The sequence below is a fragment of the Toxotes jaculatrix genome, chromosome 6 (assembly GCF_017976425.1).
Source record: "Toxotes jaculatrix isolate fToxJac2 chromosome 6, fToxJac2.pri, whole genome shotgun sequence".
In the NCBI taxonomy this organism is placed as follows: Eukaryota; Metazoa; Chordata; class Actinopteri; family Toxotidae; genus Toxotes; species Toxotes jaculatrix.
The window spans coordinates 2392510-2412103 of NC_054399.1; the positions used below are offsets into that span (position 1 = coordinate 2392510).

At 44.1% G+C, this 19594-nt stretch overlaps 1 protein-coding gene across 1 annotated transcript in view; it reads right to left on the minus strand.

Moving 5' to 3' along the window:
* atp10a (ATPase phospholipid transporting 10A) overlaps window positions 1-18846 on the minus strand; it is a 30209-nt gene extending 11363 nt beyond the window's left edge. Inside the window, exons 1-14 of the mRNA XM_041040399.1 lie at window positions 18215-18846; window positions 14566-14770; window positions 13456-13541; window positions 11392-11498; window positions 11166-11297; window positions 10827-10957; window positions 9457-9709; window positions 9111-9328; window positions 8835-9029; window positions 6081-6639; window positions 2318-2421; window positions 1767-1893; window positions 1445-1629; window positions 374-728 (exon numbers count right to left, since the gene is read on the minus strand). Of these exons, the coding sequence (XP_040896333.1) occupies window positions 374-728; window positions 1445-1629; window positions 1767-1893; window positions 2318-2421; window positions 6081-6639; window positions 8835-9029; window positions 9111-9328; window positions 9457-9709; window positions 10827-10957; window positions 11166-11297; window positions 11392-11498; window positions 13456-13541; window positions 14566-14770; window positions 18215-18639 (3082 nt within the window). The 5' untranslated portion in view covers window positions 18640-18846. The remainder of the gene's footprint in view (window positions 1-373; window positions 729-1444; window positions 1630-1766; window positions 1894-2317; window positions 2422-6080; window positions 6640-8834; window positions 9030-9110; window positions 9329-9456; window positions 9710-10826; window positions 10958-11165; window positions 11298-11391; window positions 11499-13455; window positions 13542-14565; window positions 14771-18214) is intronic.
* Window positions 18847-19594: the final 748 nt, after the last annotated feature.

Consider the following 19594-nt stretch of genomic DNA (forward strand, 5'->3'; position numbering starts at 1 on the left):
GCGATAGCCTCAAGGTTCAAGACTGTAGCTTAAAATCAGTGTAGCAATGTTCATATCCCAAATTTACCACCTAACATAAGCACACGAGCGTGTCCTGAAATATCCTGTTTCTCCTCTGAACAGGACAGGAAATGATTTCATATTTTGGACAGGTTATTTGTTCACAGGTTGACATTTTTTTGACTAATAAGGAACCGATGACATCACAACATGCATATTAATTACACAGGTCTAACTGTGATCTTGTGGGGGACCATAAAGTCTGGTTACCTTCATTTGCTGGCAGTTAAAGCACATTTGGTCAAGAGCTCAAAGACAAAGGGATATTATACTCTACATATGTGTAATAGTGTATTGTTGAACTGGTATTTACCTATGGCCAGAGTCATGACCTTCAGCTTGTTCCGCACCAGTTTGACCACCATGCTCTTCTGGAGTGGCGTGGAGCGGCAGCAGAGCACTGAGCGGCAGCTCCGTGCTACAGCCAGAAACTTATCCTCCAAATTCTTATCCAGGGCATAGGCCAAGGTCCGCCCATCAATTACCAGGCCCAGCCGGTGCACCATGAAGGGAACAGTGTGGGAGGAGGAGGACGGAGATGAAGAGGGATAGATCTCAAAGGGTGCAAAGTTAGCGTGGAGGGCCTTGGCGGCTTGATCTGTAGAGCTGCAGAGGAATTTGGCCTGGATGTAGTGTAAACTCTCCTCCAGCAACAACGCACATGCCTCCTGGTTCAGAGACAGGCACAGAGTGGGCTGGACTTCAGGTTCAGGACACTGAGTTGTTTAATATCAAACTGTTTGACCTGCTTCACATCTGGCAACCAGATGTGAAGCAGCACAGAATAAACATCATGTGTCCTTAAATGACTGTCTGACCTCATTTAATAATGGTAGTTTTTTTTTCAATGAGGAAAAGGACAAACTGGTATATTAAAAGGAACAGGTAAAAAAAAAACCTTTTGGAAAATATGATTATTCACATTCTTGCCGAGAATTACATGAGAAGATTGATACCACTGTCTGCTGGTTGTAATAACAAACAAACAAAATGGTCATACAAGCTACAGAGGTCTCTCTTCTAGATATAAACAGAATAGACATGTTAAAAGGTGAGTCCTAAGCAGGTACTGTTAACTTTGGACAGAGCCGGGATGCTGGTTCTCACAGTTTCCTTTATGCTAAGCTAAGCTAACAGGTTGCTGGCTGCAGCTTCACGTTTCCTGTATAGATATATAAGTGGTATCAGTTCTCTCATCTCACTCTCGGCAAATTAGCAAGTATTGGACTATTATTTAAAAAAAAGTATATATTTAACAAGCTAGAAAAGTAGTAGCAAATTTTTATTTACTGTATATTTACAATATTTTACTTGCAAACCCAAGCACATGACAAAGGTTTGTTTTAGAGGCAGAGTCTATGAAATCCCGGTTGGTGTAGCTCACCTGAGAATCAGCATTTAGCGTCAGGATCTCCTCCTCGGGGTCCAGCAGCTTGCAGGCATATGCTATATTTACAGCCGTTTCTTGTTTGTCCCCCGTCAGCACCCATATCTGCAGGCCGGCCTTCCGCAGAGAAGCTATGGTTTCAGGCACACCATCCTGCAGACGGTCCTCAATGCCTGTCGCTCCTGCAAGTGAAGATGCATGACTGTGACAACCCCTCCAACAATAATGTTATATTTAGACTTTATGTAATTACATCTAAACGTGTGGTGTGTACATGAAATCCTCGGGGGAGGCTTAGAAATAAAGGAGTATAAATTACCTAAAAGCTGGAGGTTTGTCTCCAGTCGCAGGGCCGACTCAAAGAGCAGCTCCTCTCTTCCCTGAATGGCCGTCTCAGCCTCCAGGTGATGCTGCAGCCAGCAGGCATACTCGTCCTTGCTCAGGATCTGGCACATCAACACAAACGTTTATACACACAAATACACACACAGTTATTTCTACTGGTTAAAGCAGTGGGGGGAAATTTTAACAGTGAAGTCGTTTCTCCTCCTTTGCCCACACAGCAGAGGAGGATCCACGGGAGAATGTGAGACCTTGAGAAGGTGTTTCATCACATGGCTTTGGTGACGGGATATAATGAGCCCAGCTTGTGAGAGCATAAATTAACAGCCTGGGAAAGTGGCACAGATTGCAGCTGAGTCACGAAGAATGTCACTTTTGGAAGGGCCAGTCTATGTGATCATCTGCGCTGGGCTACAAACGCAACCTGCTAAACAGCCACAGAGACGCATCATCTCCACCTTCCAAAGCACTTTAATTAGAGAGGGCATTTGTTCAGCACTTCTTAAGAGGTTTAGGAATCCCTGTTACCTTTTTTGCAATGCACAGTGTGCGAAGGCCATCTGCAGCATACTGGTTCAGATAGTTCTGGGTCCTGCAGACAATCTTTTTCTGGCGTTTCCCTTTGGAGTTACCTTGGAAAACAGAGACGGACAAAAGAATCAAGATTAAATATTCTTGTTTTTAGGGAATTTGCATAAGTGGTTGAGCATTTTGGTTCCAGACTGCCAGAGGCTTCTTCCAAGAGCCACATGAAAGCCATCTGTCTTCACACCTAAATTAACCATGTACACTGAGCCGCAATACATTTCACCAAGTCTTCATATAACTCATCAAGCTGCGTCTGAATTATACTGTGCAAAATGTCATAATACTTTCTATCTCATTTGACATTTTTTAATTAATTGTAGAATTAATTTTCTAAATGATTTAAATATGACTGAATATTACATGTGATTTTAGATGTTCGGAAGTTTCGGGCTGTGTAACAGAGTCTTGCTTATGTGTCTCTGGCGCAGCAGGTTGGCCATCTTCCTGGCATGGGGACAGTGTACAAACAGATTGGCTTTATCAGACACAGATGAACCAGCCAACCCTCTGACTGCCAGCCATGTAATCTCACTAATAACACAACAGCTTTGCTACACATGCACTGCCACACAAAATTATTTTTACTGAAAGGAATAAATTAACACAAAACTGTCAGTCATCTGAAGAGATGATAAAAGATAAAATCAAAATGTGTTTTTATTCACGACTAAAGACGATGTTTGCTTGTCTCACGTAAAAGGAAAATAGCAGTTTCATCTTGTTCACTAATCATCTTTCCTTTTTTGTTGTAGAAAAAAAAAGTGGTTCCAATGAATTTTCATTTTTTGGCAAATATCTGCTAGGACCAAACTGCTGTGCAGGCACAGGTGGAACTGCACACAATGTTTATTTTTCCTGGTCCTGATGGGAAAGTCCACCTAAAACAGGATTTGTGTCCTGCATGTTAAAGGCTGATGAATGTAGGTCCAACATTCACTCTCCTTTTTAGCTCTCTTCTGCTCTGCATCAACTCCTCAGGAAGGTACCTGGCTCTTTAGCTGCTGAATGCTCCACCAGCCAGGCACAGCAGGTTTACAGGGCTTTTTCACCATTTTCTGTCTGAGAGCAGCGAGAGTGAACCAAAACAATGAGCTGAAAGAGTCGGCTGATTATAGTTAGGTTCAGTAGAGTTTCTGAACAGACAAATCTCAGAGCTCAGAAAGTTCAGATTAGAGCTGAGAGGTGTGCTATGCCGTCAAACTCTAAAGATCTATAAATTTACTGTCCCTGGAAAAAACATATTTTAAATAATGTTAAAATCTGAATTCGGTTTTAAGGTGGAATTTGCTATTAAACAGGAGCCTGCAGCAGGAGTGAGACCAGGGTTACCTCATCACACACACACTGTAACTTCTAAGCCCCAGGGGTGTGCAGTGTACCTCCAGCACCTACATGCACACTGTTATTAGAGTGACAACTGAACAACTCCCTCTTCGCCTGAATGGAGCCATTATGGAGGTCTGTGTTATGAGGAGGTCCGACTCATACTGTGCTCCAATTGGCTGGTTTTACCCAATGGTAAAACAAAGACGTGAGTTGTCTGAGTGAAGACACACCCTGTCGGCCATTAAAGGCTCTGAACTGAGACACATGCTGGAGGAGGGGTGGGGGTGTGTGTGAGGACTGTCCCAACAGAGTGTCTCTCCTCCAGTGTGAAAACTTGTGATAATGGCACACTGTGGCAGCTCAGACACTGCTCTATAGAAATGATGAACCATCGGCACAGCAATGTGCCCAAATGCAAGAGGAGGAGTGTGGAGTGTGGCCCTCACGATGGAAAATCAATACAATCAATCACATTGTAGCTCAGAATTCCTCCAAAGAAGAGGACTGCACATCAGCTGGAAAACACTGCTGTCCTCCGCCGACGTGTTGCAGCTCACAGGTCTTCACGATAATTTAGCTGGAAACCATTTTTGCGGTGAAGCTGAGCAGCGCTGTTGATATGAACTGCCTGCCCCCTAATGAACAGGAGGGAGCCACGAACCAGGCATGTGAAATAAATCAATTACCCACACAACGTGACGGAACGCTTTCACTGTGTGTGTGAAAGAACAGATAAACAGAGGTTTTTAAAAACAAGGAGTCACGGAACCTTCTTGTTGAACTAAATTTAATCTAAATTTTTGACTCACTCAGCAGCCGAACACATTCCTGTGCGTCCTGAAGAGACATCCACGTCTTACTGAATCATGGTGAGTGAGTAAAGAAAAGACAAACTCAGCTCTGACTGTCTTTGACTGAGGCGTTTACGGGGACATCTGTAAAATGCAGCTATAGAAAAACACCTGGGCGACACTCTCCCCATCTAATGTGGATGAGTATGCACCCACCCACCACCACAAGTAAATTCTTAATCTAAAATATGAATCACTGTATTGCACTTTCCTAAAGTTGTTGGGCTTGTGAGAGACAGATTTTTAAAAAATGGTCAAAGACGAGGACAGAAACTCTCTAGCAGTCTCTAGTTCGGGTTTTCACAACTGTGGTTCGGTTCATTTGATCCAGACTAATGAAAAAGGTTGTTGAGCCCACACAGAGTTCACCTGTTCACTTTCACATCAGTGATGTGAAACCACCAAACCAAAAAGGCAAACACATCAGAGCTCACTTAGACTGATGACGAACAGATTACATGTGGAAGCAGCCTCACTCTCCATGGGCCCAGGTAGAGACTTTTGAAAGCTCGTCCAGAGACAAAGGACAGATCATAGAACTGTACCACAGGTCTCAGTGCTATTTCTCATGACCGGTGACAATCTGGTGTGTGAAATCAGTGGAGTGCATCAGGTCAATCAGTCTGAAACAATCAGTTAATCAACAGATAATCAAATCATAAAGAATTTCACATTATGATGTGTTTATCACGGTTTTCTGACATTTAATAGACTAAATGATTAATGAATTAATTCAAAAATAACAAATAAGTAAAATAATCCTCAGGTGCAGCCGTACAAACCTGTGTGTTGTGTCAAGCCTTCAGTCTGTGGGCTGAAACACTCCTGGACAGATGTCTGGTGACTGTGTGCGAAGCATTAGTGAAAAGTGCCTGTGTGGCTCTTTGTGTGCCTGGAATACTAACAACCTGGTACACCTCTGCCATTAGGACATTTAACAACCTGCAGACTATGGAACAAGCTTTTAAAAATCACAGAGGAAAAAATACACAAAGGCGCCCGGAAGTTTTTTTTTTTTTTTTTAAATGAACAGTGAACACACGCACTGAGGTTTTGCTCTAAAAATACTAGTTCTTACATAACGTTGTTACCTTATATGTTTACATCAGTGGAAAGCGTGGAGGTTCGGAGCAGAGGGGGTGAAAGCTCGAGTGCTCTGTAAAGACAAAGACCACCACCCTGTGCAGGCATGTTAGCCCACAGACAGCACACAGTGTAAATCACTGCATCTCACAACACCTGAAGCAGCTACAGCTGAAAACAACCCAGTAACACACAGTATTTCACACTGACCAGAGCGAAGTGAAAATAAGGCCCTGTGAAGATTTCATCAAATGATTTGTGGCCCATCTCTGGTTCACAGCTGTGATCAGTCAGCTGACATAACACAGCCATGCGGACAGCAACGCTGTCATTAACCAGGAGCGTCTCACCGCTAAATTCACCTTTATGTTACGATAAAGTCCTAAATGGACACAGTAATCTGAGAATGCCTGGAGTGAGTGCATAAATGAGTGTTTTCCTACCTGTGTTGGGAGGTTTGATGAGGTCCATGATGACAGAGTCAGCTCCTTTAGTGTACACAGTGATCTGATCCGTCAGAGGATGCCTGACCACCACAGACATGCGTTTCCTGGTGGAGTCGAAGCCCAGCGTGTGCAGCAGCTCAAAGCTCAGCTTCCCCAGGTGTGGCAGTTCCACAGTCACCTGGTCCGGGAGGCGTCCAACGAGGGAGCATTTGTAGGCCCTGGCAGCGTAGACAAGCGCAGCCTCATCAGGCGACTCTGCCTCGTAGCGCAGCTCGCCCTCCTCCAGGTTCCACGGCTTCCCATCATAGCAGGGTGGGACGGGGCTGAAGGCGTGGTCCAGGCCTCCGGGAGGCTGCTCCTCATCCAGCTTGGTGAGCGTGCTCTCTGCAGAGGGGGAGGACAGCATGCTGGAGCATCCCTTGTTGGAGGAGCGGTTTGTGATAAGGCTGGAGGAGCTGCTGCTGTTGGAGCCTGAGGTCAGTCGGCTCGGGGTGAAACGTTTAATGAAGTCCTCGATGGTCTTCACTGGAGACTTCAGCTCAAACCTCATCCGGACCTGCAGGACAAGGGAGACTGATTCAAACACACGTAAAGGAGAATAATTTACTCTCAGAACTTTACAACTGCAAACATCACTGTGATGGAGCAGCATCCACCTCACGCTGTGATTGGTCGACTGTGTGAAGGTGAGAAAGCAGGTAGGGTTTGGTATTTCAGCCGAGACGGATGAATGTACGAGGCTGTAGGGAAAGATCCTTTACTTTAACGCTGACAAATATAAAATCCAGTGAGCTCCACCTCACGCCGTCACAGAGCTGCTGTCGCTGTGGCTGAGTGAGTTTGATGAAACACATCGTTCTCGGTTCCTCCTGCAGATTTCAGAGCTTCCTGGCATTGTTCATGGCATTATGAGAAAATAACACCATGAAAGTGCTGTAAGAGGAGAAAAACGAAGCCACCCTTTGCCTTTGAAACAGCACCAGTTCTCCTCATCACACTTTCACACACTTTTTTTTCGAGGCACTTGGCAGGTAGATGGTTCCAGGCATCTCGGAAAACTTGCCACAGTTCTTCTGTGGATTTAGGCCATCTCAGTGTCTCTACTGTCTACTGTCTCTGCAGGGGGGCAGGCCATCTGTTGCAGGACTGTTTGTTCTTGTCACTGAAGATAGCTCTTTATGACTCTGCAGGATGAATATGGTACCAATCAGATTCCTCCCTGATGGCCCTGTGTGATGGATACGAACCTAAACATCTAAAGCGTCTCAAACCTTTGCACAGTTCTGTATCTGAGAAACCAGGCTCAGCTCCAGAGGTACAGAAGGCTTCACATGCACCTCCTGCCTGTAATCCTTCAGCCAACCCCTCGTCCCCAGGTGCTGCTCTACAACAGCAGAAAGTGACTCACTTTGAGGAGCCACAGTTCTCACATATGTGGATATACAGTAAATCTTTCAGGTGCTGGGTTTGGCAGAAGGGCAACATCATAAAATGTGAACAACTACACTGAAACAAAGGACAAAAAAAAGAAAGAACATTGTATTAAAGCCTGTGCAGATTTACAGTTCCTTTCATTGTATCAGATAAGCTCCAAACAGAAACACAGAGCACATAAATAATGGGTCACTTTGTAAACCTTAATCTGAACTGATCTGTGCCTTTAAGTAGCAGGACAGCGCGCTGGTGCACACAGTGAGCGGCGAAGAGAGGATATCACCTCTCAACAGGACAACCACACCCAGGCTCACACAAAAACCAAACAAAACACGGATGCACAGCTGCGACTGGACCGAGCACATCAAAGATGCAGGCAGCAAAGCAGTGAAAGCTACGTGCAAAAGGACACTTGGAGTATTTTACAGGGTTTTTGTGCCTTTGAGCCTGTGTTTGTACAGTAAAAAGAACATGCAATATTTGGAATTCTTTTTGTCAAAGGATGAAAGCTACTCCCATTCCCCCAAAAAAGAAAGAACACAAAAAAATGAGACATTAGCGAGGCCCCTGTGTTTCTGCTTTGGAAGGGAATCAGTGGAATTAGTCTCCGCTGGATCCGCTATTGATGCTCCTTAAAGCAACACAATAACTTTCGCTGAGCAGCGGCAACTTCTGAACCCGCAGCAGCTGAGTGCTACAATGTAGATGCTAGGAGCTGGTCCCCTCACCTGTCACCTTCTTATAGCTGGCTCAACCCAGCTTCTGCCTGTCAGACCGCATGGCCGATACTGCCACGTCATTTAGCATGGCAGCCCGAAGTTACAAGCATTACTGTGCTCAGGAGGCAATAAAAGAACATGTAAGGCCTTTGTAAATGAAACATAAATGTTCTTAAAGCCTTTTTTGGAGGAACGAAGCTCTGTGATAAAGGATGGACTGATGCAGACAGAGCCGTGCAAGCTGCACAGTGTTGACTCCAGCGAGAGAGACACTTAAAAGCTGTCCAGAGTATATTACAAGTTTAGCTTCGTCTCCAGTCGTAGAGACAAGTCTATTATAGTAATTAAACACAGAAACTGCTTTACCTGCTTGTTAGATACGACCATTTACTTTGCCTCTCTCTCACACACACACACACACACACACACACACACACACACACACACACACACACACACACACACACACACACACACACAGGAACTGTATATATTTACACCAAAGTCAATATGATATAGAAAAACTATCTGTCCAAACCTCAGGGTAATCACTTATTAACTTGCTTGACAGGCAAGATTTTCTTGAGGTGAGTTTTACCTTCTGCCTGGGCTGGTTGGGGGAGGATACCACCACCGTGTTGCAGATGGTGAGAGCGATGAAGAAATCAATGATGTCTGAGAGGTCGGAGGGCAGCTGGGATATGGGCTGACTGTGAAAGCGCATGAAGTCCATCTGACTGCTGCATTCATTGACTTTGTCCAGGAGCTGAGGGTCGGGGGTGATATCCTTCTCCTGCGGGACAGAGGAGGGTTTATCAGCGGAGAGCAGACAGCACAGAGTACGAGGACGGCGGGGACATAGCGGTGCACTGACCATGGGGCTGCTGAAGGCCGTGTGCTTGGACAGGATGCTGGCTCGCTTGGCCTCCGCCCTGCTGCCCGTCCGGCGGTGGGACTTGGTGCTCTGGGAGCGCAGCACCACCGGGGCGCTGTGGTGGCTGGTCACACTGTCCCGCCGGGGCAGGGTGCCACCGTGAGAGGTGCACTCTTCTTCTTCAGAATCCATCTCCTGGTACATAGCAAGTCTTCTAGCTGAATAACACAACACACAGACACACACACCACATTAAGAGTGACTTATAAAGGAAAGAATAGCTAGCTGGTTTTGTAAGAGTGTGTGTGTGTGTGTGTGTGTGTGTGTGTTTACTGGCTTGTCTCACCATTTGCATCATGGGAGTACTCCACCCCTGCCACAGTGCAGCGGCGAAACACCATCTTGTTCTCTGTCAGCGTGCCTGTCTTGTCAGAGAAGATGTATTGCATCTGGCCGAGATCCTCAGTGATATTAAGAGCTCTGCACTGCAGGTGAGAGTCTGTCTCCTCATCGTACAGATCCATGTCCTGATGGATGAAGTACACTTGGCAGATCTTGACAATCTCAATCGACACAAAAAGGGAAATGGGTATCAGCACCTGGGAGAGGAGAGTGTTCATAAGGAAGAAAGAGGTAGAGGCCATAATCAGTTTTTCCCAGCCTACGTTACAAAAACACTGGTTTCAGGTCAGGGGTTCCTGTGTCCCTGGGGGCTACTTCTGCCGTCTGAAATTATGATTTGAATAAAAAATATACATATATATATCCACGTTTAAAGGCAACTGTAACACCTGCACAGTACAGGCTGAAACTAAATCCCCAAAAGTGATGGAATAAATTCTTGAAATAGAAATCTAAATCTAAAGGATAAACGGTTAATGGAGACAGCTTAATAATAATAATAATAATAAACTGTTGAAATAGTTAAAAGTAATAGATAAAGAGTTTAAATAGCTGAATGGATAAATGGTTAAAACATGGTGCTGATGAAGTTGTTTCTCTGACTGGGTGGGAAAACTGTTTTAGAGAATTACAGCTGTTCAGTTTCTACAGGTCACAGAGAGAGAAATGACACACATGTGTACATGGTACATGTTTGACTGTTTAAAAAAATGTTGGTGTAATCCCAACTGGGACATTTCCAGTCAACATTTCTGCAAAATGGTTCCGGAGAAATGAGTCATAACTTATGTGAGGGCAGCGCAGCCTGCACACACCGCCGGGGCCTGGACGCCAGCAGAGTCATGTGTTTATTTAAAAGTGTATCGAGCAATGTCTGGCAACACTTGTGGGTCTGCAACCTCAAACAGTGACTGTGTGTACAGCATAACCCAAAGCGCTATCTTCACTGTCTTCTCCTTCATTTCAAAACTGGCTGCAACATCTGACACAGCACAGGGCGACATTTCAGCTGGCATTTTTACATCCAAGCTAAAAGAAAAAAAAAAATCAATAGCTGTCAGGCGGCACTTTTTCCTGCTTTGGTGCTGTAGTACAAAGATTATTTTACAGCATGAAACACACTTTTTCACTGCTTTTCCAGATTAAATGTTAAGATAAAGATCTAGAGGTCACACACACCTTAGAGAGCTGAAATAAGATTTGATTTATAGCAATGTTTGTGCACAGCAGGATAAAACATTTCAGACTCAAGTGATACGTTATGTCTTGTTTATATCTTTGTCTGTGCCTTTGCTTCTTCGAGCTGCTTCGTACCTGAAAGACGATGATCATAGTGAGGAAGAGGTAAATGGCGGACATGATGGGTGATAAGTCTGTCCCCTCCGGACTAAGAACGTCAAACACAGGTCTCTTATCTCCGTACTGAAACATCCACAGCCCGTGACCTGGAACAGCGACACTACAAGGTCAACTCACATGAAGACTGGAACGAGGAGGTGTAAATAAAAGCACAGTAAACTCAAAGCAAAACATAACAGATGTTTTTTTTTTAAAATAAATCCAAAGAAATTAAGGTTTTAAACTGAATTTTCTAAACAGGAATCCAAGGCTTCCCAACACAAGTGTTAACATAACTGTTAAAGAGCTACACACCCACAGCAGCAAACAGGCACATGACCAGCAGGATGATGACACACCAGAACACATCTACATTCATCTGTCTCTCCAGTTTACTGCGCTTGTAGCGCGGGCCGTTGTTGTTCAGCATGGCTTTGGTCTCGTGACCTGCAGAGACACACGCCATGTTGGCGGCAGCTGGTAAGAGGTCAGACATGACAGGAGTGTGGCAGCTGACAACATATTTATCTTGGAGGCTGACCTGCGTAAATGACTATTCCCACAGCCTCCTCTGTGTTGCGGATGGTGCAGCCTCGCAGCAGCAGGTTTTCTTTGTAAAGTGCATCTTTCCTGCCACTTCGATGGATTCTGTCAGGGCGTAAACATGACGGTGAGCAGTCCAAAGTTTTATCAAACAAAGCTGAAATGACCGTGGTTATGTCTTTACACTCAGGTGAAAAATACTGGTGCTTACGGCGAAACAGAGTATCTCTCTCTACACCAGAGCCCCAAAGACAACATCAGTTTATTCCGCTGAGCACCTCAATCGATCACGCTCCAAAGCATCATGGTCTTCCCTCAGCAAGAGCCCTTACCTCAGCACAAATTCTGCCCTGATACAGAAGCACTGACCGTGCCGCCGCTCCACACAAACCCCTCGGGCTTAGAGTCAATCAGCCAATTCACTGCTTCATCGCTGACCCTCACATCTCACTTCAGACTCTTGAGTTTGAGGCTCATCGGGCTCATGTAGACCGCCGCTGACTGAACTCAGCTCTCAGCAGGCTCACCAAGGAAGTTCAAACCCGGCTTAGAAAAAGCTTTTTAACTGAACGTGAGATGCATGTTGAGCTGTGAGGGGCCAGATGTGCCTGAGCTGAGCTTTTAATGTCAGCCTTAATCCCATTACTAAATCAGGGATTACAAGCGTGTTAGTTAAACTATCTTCAGCAGGGAGCAGCATTTAATCATCTCTGTTGTAGCTTCTTTCAACGTCCTGCAACTGTCAGCATGTTTACTAACAGGAATGTTCATCCTTTGGCCTCGGACAGTGGGCCGCCTGACACGTCACCACCATTATAGATTAATAGAAGTGTCCCTGAGCGCCGAGCGGTCATGTTCACACACAGCTCGTCCTAGCTCATGGCTCACGCTGTTCGGGAAATTGATAACACTCTGAGACGCAGAGTGCTTTCTCCCCCAGAAAGGTAGTGAGATTAGACTCAGCGCTACTGGACGTAATGTAATAAAACACTGCTGAGACAAGCCCCCCCCCCATCACTCCCTCCGCTGCTGTGCCCTGTGCTCCACCGTAGCCTGGCAACTGAATACCTGCAGCATCTGGTCTCCTTCTGAGCAAAGAACACATGTCATAATCATGTGAGTGTGGGTCAGCCCAGCCGGTTTACTGTCACCTCAGAGGACGCGTCTCATCTCCTGCCTCACAGTGTCACCCAACATGTCTCAGTGTGGAGACACGATGAAAAGACCACTAAGACACACCCGGCATGAATCCATGAATTCAGACGTCTGAAAACAGCTGGGAGCTAGGAAACGTAAACAAGCTCCATTTCAGTGATAAACATGACTATGAATACGTTAAAGGAGCAGTTTCATAAATCTGACGGTGCAACTCAATCATCTGCACGTGACCCTCACTGCCCAGAAAATGCCAGTGTCTTTCAGCCTCCATGCTCCCCGTCTCTAATACAAGCTTTTTGTCTCCTGAAGACATCATCAGGGTTATTATTACAACTGCTGTCAATCAAAGCTGGCAGATCAATACATGTAAATCAGCAACCATCTTGCATCATGATGGTTGGTGCAATAACCATAAGCTAAACAGTAATTAGCTCAGATGTGAGCTTCAGTAAAGACTTCCTCCTTTCTGATCTTTTTCAACATGTCCAGGAACTGGGAACTACAGCCTGGGTCATCAGGTTGCAAAGAGCAGCTGATGGTTCACTTTATTCTGGTTATATAGGAAGAACATATATCATCAACTGTGCCTGGTCCAATGGGCAAATCCCTGCAACCACATCCCAAGAAGGCAAATTGTAATCTTGATTTGGAAAAACAGTTTAAGTCATAATTATAAGTTAGAGGCTCCTGGCTTGTCAACAAACCGCAGTTTCACATTATTTCCATTTTAAAGCTCGACATTACTCAAAATGGCACTGCGTTAATTTACAGCGAAGCGAAAGTGAAACCTGAAACCTTCAATGTGAGTGAACAAATTAGAGAGCTGAGCACGTTGGGTTCAAAACGGTTGTTTTAAAAAGTTACCGCGATCAGCCACACACAGACCAAACAGGGGAATACTCACATGTAGCCTCGGAACCTGTTCAGGTCATTGTTGGGCTTTTCACATTCAATCACGCTGTTGTACTTTAAGGGGTCGAAATCACAGTCCTGCAAACAGAGAACAAACAGCTGGATTCTCACGTCTGACTCATGTAATCAGAGTATTGATTATCCTGTGGCCTGTTCAGTTATCAGTGCTTTATACTGAGAGGTGTTTGCAATATTTAACAAAACATTAGAAACACACGCAGCTCTCGAAACAGTTTCGCTATAAAAACTGACAATTACAACTTTCATAACCATCAGGTACACTGCAGCACTGTTACATCAGACTGTGTGAATTTATAACTAATGTAGTTTGGCTGAATATATTAGTAAAATTAATTTCAGTGATTGTGAAAAGGCCTATCTTATGTATATGTGTGTGTGTGTTATTAGTGTATTTTATTGTGTAGCCCTCTTGGACCTGAGGGGAGAGGACTTTGTCTTTCATGGGGCAGTTAGCATGTGAACAGCCCAGAGCCGCATAAAAAAAAAAAAATGCTTATTATTAATGTAATAAGCATTTTTTAATAAAAACTCTTACTGTTTACACAGCGACATGAGAATATTCTGTATTTTCGCTTCATAAATTGTTGCATAATTGATCATAAAAATTTCCATGACTATTTTCATATTATTCATGTTCAACTAACTGATTAACTAACAAATCATTTCACTGCTAGTCAGAGTGAATTCCTGTTTTTGTCCAGTTTCACCTGGAATGGAAAAACAAACACTGACCTTTATCAGAGAGCAACAACAGGCACACGACTTCAAAATCAAACTTTCAAAATAAACAGCAGTAAAACTCAAAGTGAACTTTCAGCATCTTTCTGTGGATAAATGATCATTTCTGCCTGGTTCAAAGTCGCGAGCTAAAACAATGGAACATAGAAGACTTCATTACCTGGACAGAAAACTTTCCCACTAACCAAACTAAACCAACCAACAGGCTGAAACTGCAACAAACGCATTAAACTTTCAAAACCTTCGAACAATAAACTTTTGCTCCCAGCACAGACTGTGTCAGTCTGTGTGACAGACCAGTTAGGACAACACGGAAACAGGAAGCGATGAGCATCTGTCTCACCAGGTCAAAGAAGCTGCGGACGACCTGCCTCTGCTTCAGGTTGGTCTCTCCGTCCAGCGTGGCGGTCTCGATGTGGCACAAGCGGTCCGGGTCACTGGAGCTCAGCAGCAGGACGTCGGCCGGGAGGATCTCGTTGCATCGCAGCCTGATGAAGTCTCCCACGCGCACCTCCTTCCAGTACTTCTCCACATAGCGTCTCTGTGCTCTGCCAGAACAATGAGAGGGCAAACGGCTGGTGTAAGCTGCGGGATGAAAGATGTGGAGCTATTGTTTTCAATAATTGGTGGTTCTATAAACAGAAACCAGCTACAGCTCTACTTCCATAAATCTGTATGGGGCAGCAAATATGTTATGCCTGAAGGAGGACAGCCTGTTTGTTGATGCTAAAGCTGTTGCCACCAACTCCTAAATTCCTCCGAGCTGCACATATTCCTCTCAACTTCTTCCTCAATGCTTCCATCAAAGGACAAAGGACATCCAAACTGTTGCTTAGCATGAATACGACACTGTCTCTGCAGAGGACTGAACACGTATTTGTGATGTAGGTGGATGGAAAAAAAAAAACTTTCACAAGGGTTTAAACAAACATTATTCCTCAACTGGAGAGGAAGGATCCCTCTCATCTGACACAACACTGTTTTCTGTTTTCAGTCAGGGTCAGCAGACTGTTGTCACCACAGATGAGTTTGTGGAGTTACTGTACATGAAGTGACAGTTCTGAGAGGAATCTGCTGCACTCTCAACTGCTGATGTACAAAAACACTGACGGATAATCCCGCTCTGAAACAGTGCTAATGGTAACCAGGGTTCATTTGTGACCAGTGTGATATTCCTGTTAGTAAATATGCTTAATAATGCATATGTTCCAGCTGTAAACAACGGTACAGAAGTGAAAGGAAAAACACTTACAGTTATTTATTCATAGCTCTCCCCCGCCCTCCCGGACATTAACCACTCACATCCGACTATATAAAAACTCTCTTTGCCTTTAATTTTGTCACTGCAGCAAGAAAATCTGTCAAACACAAACAGGTGGTGAACGGAACAATATCAACAGAGAAGCTCAGATACTAAAACCTGAAGGTCATAACTGTTAGTAACATGTCTGGTTTTCTACTGTGTGAAAATAGATCAATGACCTGAGAAGAAAATATAGTTAGAGCACAGACGTGTTAGATAAGTGACCCAGATTTGTGAAGCTAAGACCGAGACATTTATACAAATGCCTAAAAGAGCAAGAGGCCAAATATGCTGAGTGATATAATGATGCTCAGTGAGTGGTCCACTGGTATCCTGAAGTCTTTCATTCAATGAATGACTTTATGATGAAATACACTCATTTCGGATGCTGGTTTGGGTAAAGCTTACATGCAGTGTAGAGCTACAAAGATGAGCTGAGTTCATTTTTAACACGTTTAAGTCGATGTTCAAGCAAAAAAAAAACAAGTGCCAGCTTCTTAAGTGGGACGATTTCCTGCTTTTCAATCGCAATTTCAATTTACTGTCCAAAGTAAACTGAAGGTCTTTGGATTTTGGAACATCGGCTGAATAACAACAGCAATATGAAAACATCACCTTGGGCTGTGGACAACAGCAACAGACATTTTTTACTATTTTCTGAATTTTCCTGTGTTAACAACTGATCAAGAAATAAGAGGAAGAACATTTGATAACGAAAACAATGTAAGTTGTAGCCCAAAGCAATTCAGCAGCAGCTAAAACTGAATATATAAGCATCAAGTTTTCTTCAGCAGCTATTTTGATCATCAATTTTTCCTGGCAAAGCTTCTGTAATGTGAGGATTTGCTGCCTTTTCTTGTCGTACATTATTGTAAACTGAGCATGTTTAGATTTTGGACTGCTGGTTGGACCAGTTGGACATCACTTTGAGAACAGAGAACACTTTTTACGTAATGGAGAAAAGAATTAAACCAAAGACAAACTTTTTGTTTTGTTCGGTTTTTGTTATTTCTGACACCTTATTAAATGCACACAGCCCACAGTAACCATAACATACTAAGAGAGTGTATCCATGAATACCAGGTCTGATGGAAATACCCCTGAGCGCTCTTCTTACTGGTGATCTTTGTTTGAAAGGTCACAGCTACAGCTAACACTTTACTGTTAAAATGAGAGCAACAGTCCTGAACAGAGGAAATCCCCCAGCTATCCTGTTCTTATTCCAGTATTAGGGATTTCTACGAATTTAACTATTTCATCATTGTTTATGTTTATGTTTTTACGCAACAACAAAAGTGAAACAAGGCCGGACGGTCTGGTGGAAATTCATTATTTCTGCAGTGTACCGTCGCTCCTTCAGTGCTGATTAAAAGTGAAATTTATCTTCCGTTCTTTGTGCATGACAACAGAATAACTACAGTAAATAGAGCAGTGAAGCGACGGCCCACACACATCACTAATTAATCATCCAGTAATGAAAGAAAACATCGGCTTAGAGAGAACAGCCAGATAAACTGCTGTGTTCCAACTGGACGTTCAGTGACCTGAGGTCCAGATTGTTTCTGGGCAGCACCGGTGGATGTTGTTTGGATTCTGTAGAACAGATTAAGAGCAAACTATTTACGCTCCACAAGTCTACGTCTGTGTAGCTGCTCCAAAATCGACCTTTAGGAGGAATCCTCTGCTGTAAATCATGGCTGACTCCATCATTCAAACCATGTAAATATTAGCATTTCTGATATAAATGGAATTTCCTTTATCATAAATACAGCATCCCTCCACTTTGCCTCGTGAAAAGTGTTTTTGTGAGACGATGGTTCATCTGCAGCTCCAAGTTCTTCAGTGGAGGAAAGTGAAACACAACACGAGCAACTCTGAGTTTCACCTCGAGAGAAATGAAATAAAGCTGCCGTGTAGGTTTAGTCAGGTCAGCTGCTGCCAGGCTGAGACAGGGGATGTTTTGCCCAGTATTGCCACAGCAAAGGAAAATTCAATTATGTCCAACCTTGACAGAGCAACTTGGGTCAAGACTTAGCTAAAACTGTGGAGCCACTGAACACTGAGCCTTTTGATTACCATGAATTCTGCTCTGTACGTGGACGACAGTGCTGCTTTTCATTAGCAAAATACACTGCACACACAGACCCGGGAAAACAGGCAGTAGTAGAGAAAGCTAAAGGTGGAAACAGGTTGCCAGGTAGAAGGTTGACTCATTATTAATAAGAACAGCAGCCGGGCAACATCTGTGCAATCAGAAAACCAGCTCCCCACCTCTCTGACAGATGAGCGGGCAGGAAAATGGAGGCTTGCTGGACTTTTGGATTCCAATATATATTCCTCATGTGTTAGCCAGGTTTAGATCTGAAGCCTTAAATTTACTTCTTCTCTTTAAATCCCATCCTGGACCCACAAAGGACGGCTCTCTGACTGAGAGGCTGACAGCTGGGTTCATGCATGAAGGCCGGTTTGACAAGGAAGCAAAGAAAATGTGTCTTGATTGTTTGTTTTTTTTTCCAGATTGGAACAAACTGCTTTCATGGGCTGATGTGAGTGTGTGTGAGATGCATTAAGGGAGAACAGTTTGTACAATGACCACTGCTGGAAAAACGAACACACACACACACACACACACACAAGGCTTCAGCAGCAGCTGGACACTGCTGGCTGCGAGCATTTAGGCCCAACTTACCTGCTGAAGACCAGACAGTCCATGTGATTGATTTCTTTATCCGACCTGTGTCTTCTGTAGTCCTCCCACAAGTCTTTGATGGCAGTGACAGACAAAATGAAAACTACAGGAGCCAGAGCGAGTTCCGGCTGGAAAGCGTTGACAACTGGGACAAAATTCAGCAAAGCGATGAAAACAAAGTAAACATTGGCAAACCTATGGAACTGTTCGAAAAGATTCTTTGGCAGGAAAGACAGCACAGTGTACTTGGTCGTCTTAATCTTGTTGTTTGCATAGTGTCGGTTTGGGTTTTCCTCCCCTTTGGCGTGGTCGTACAGTATGTTTGCGTGGACAGTCCTGGTTTTGTTCTCCTTGGTCTTCTTCTTTCTCTGCCTCTTGGCTTTTGAGGCTTTGGCCGTCCCGGCGTCTCCGCTCTCCCGCGCCATAGCCAGTCCCAGCCTCAAACTTTCCCACAGTTTAGGTTTTCGTGTCCTCTCATACAAAAGCAAACAAAGTACTGCCTATGTTATCATTCTTTCACCGTGTGAAGGGGGTTTTCGTCAGTCTGGCCGGTTTGGTCACACAAACAGCTCGTTTTTATCCATGTCGACTGATCTTTTCCCGAGTCAGAGGAAAACTTTTGCTTGTTTGGCTTCTCCTTTTTTTCCCCTGCTGCTGGGAAGGATGCTGAGATAGTAGGGAGGCATAACTTGGACGTCCCACCGCTCGGCACAAGATCTCTAAACCATGTGGATGGGGCCTCCGCCGCTGGGCGCATGCCCGTGTGCTGTGTGTAGAGCAGCGGACGCGCGCAGGCTGAGCACAGACAGGATGTTCCTCAGGAAATCTGACCCTCAGGCCCCTCCTCGATCCAACCTGCGTTTTTTTGTGTCTCTCTAAGTGCCACGCGGTATTATTGGAGTTTGTGCTGGCCCACAGGAAGCAGACACACACACACACACACACAGACACACACACACAGACAAATATCCAGAGTGTCAGAAAGATGCAAATTTTAAAACAGGTAAAACAAATTGGTAGAAAAAAAAGTTTTACCACGTAAACCTTTTTTTTTTTAGCAGTGCTATTCTGTGATATAGAACCTTATGTAACACAGAATTTGAGTATTATTGTTGTACATACTGCTGCTACTACAGTTAATTATAATAATAAGAATAAAAATAGATAGACTACTTATCAATAATTAAGTTAAGCAGCCAAACAACACATGATAATTACAAAACAGAACACTGAAGGAAGCTCAAAGAGACAGATAAGAAATAAATAATAAAAACATAACCAGAAACTGAAAGCTAGGCCTCTACCCTAAAGTCTAAATCTGTATGTATACAATGAAAGTCCAGGTTAACATTCTGTATGTGGTTAGTGCATAGTTTCAGA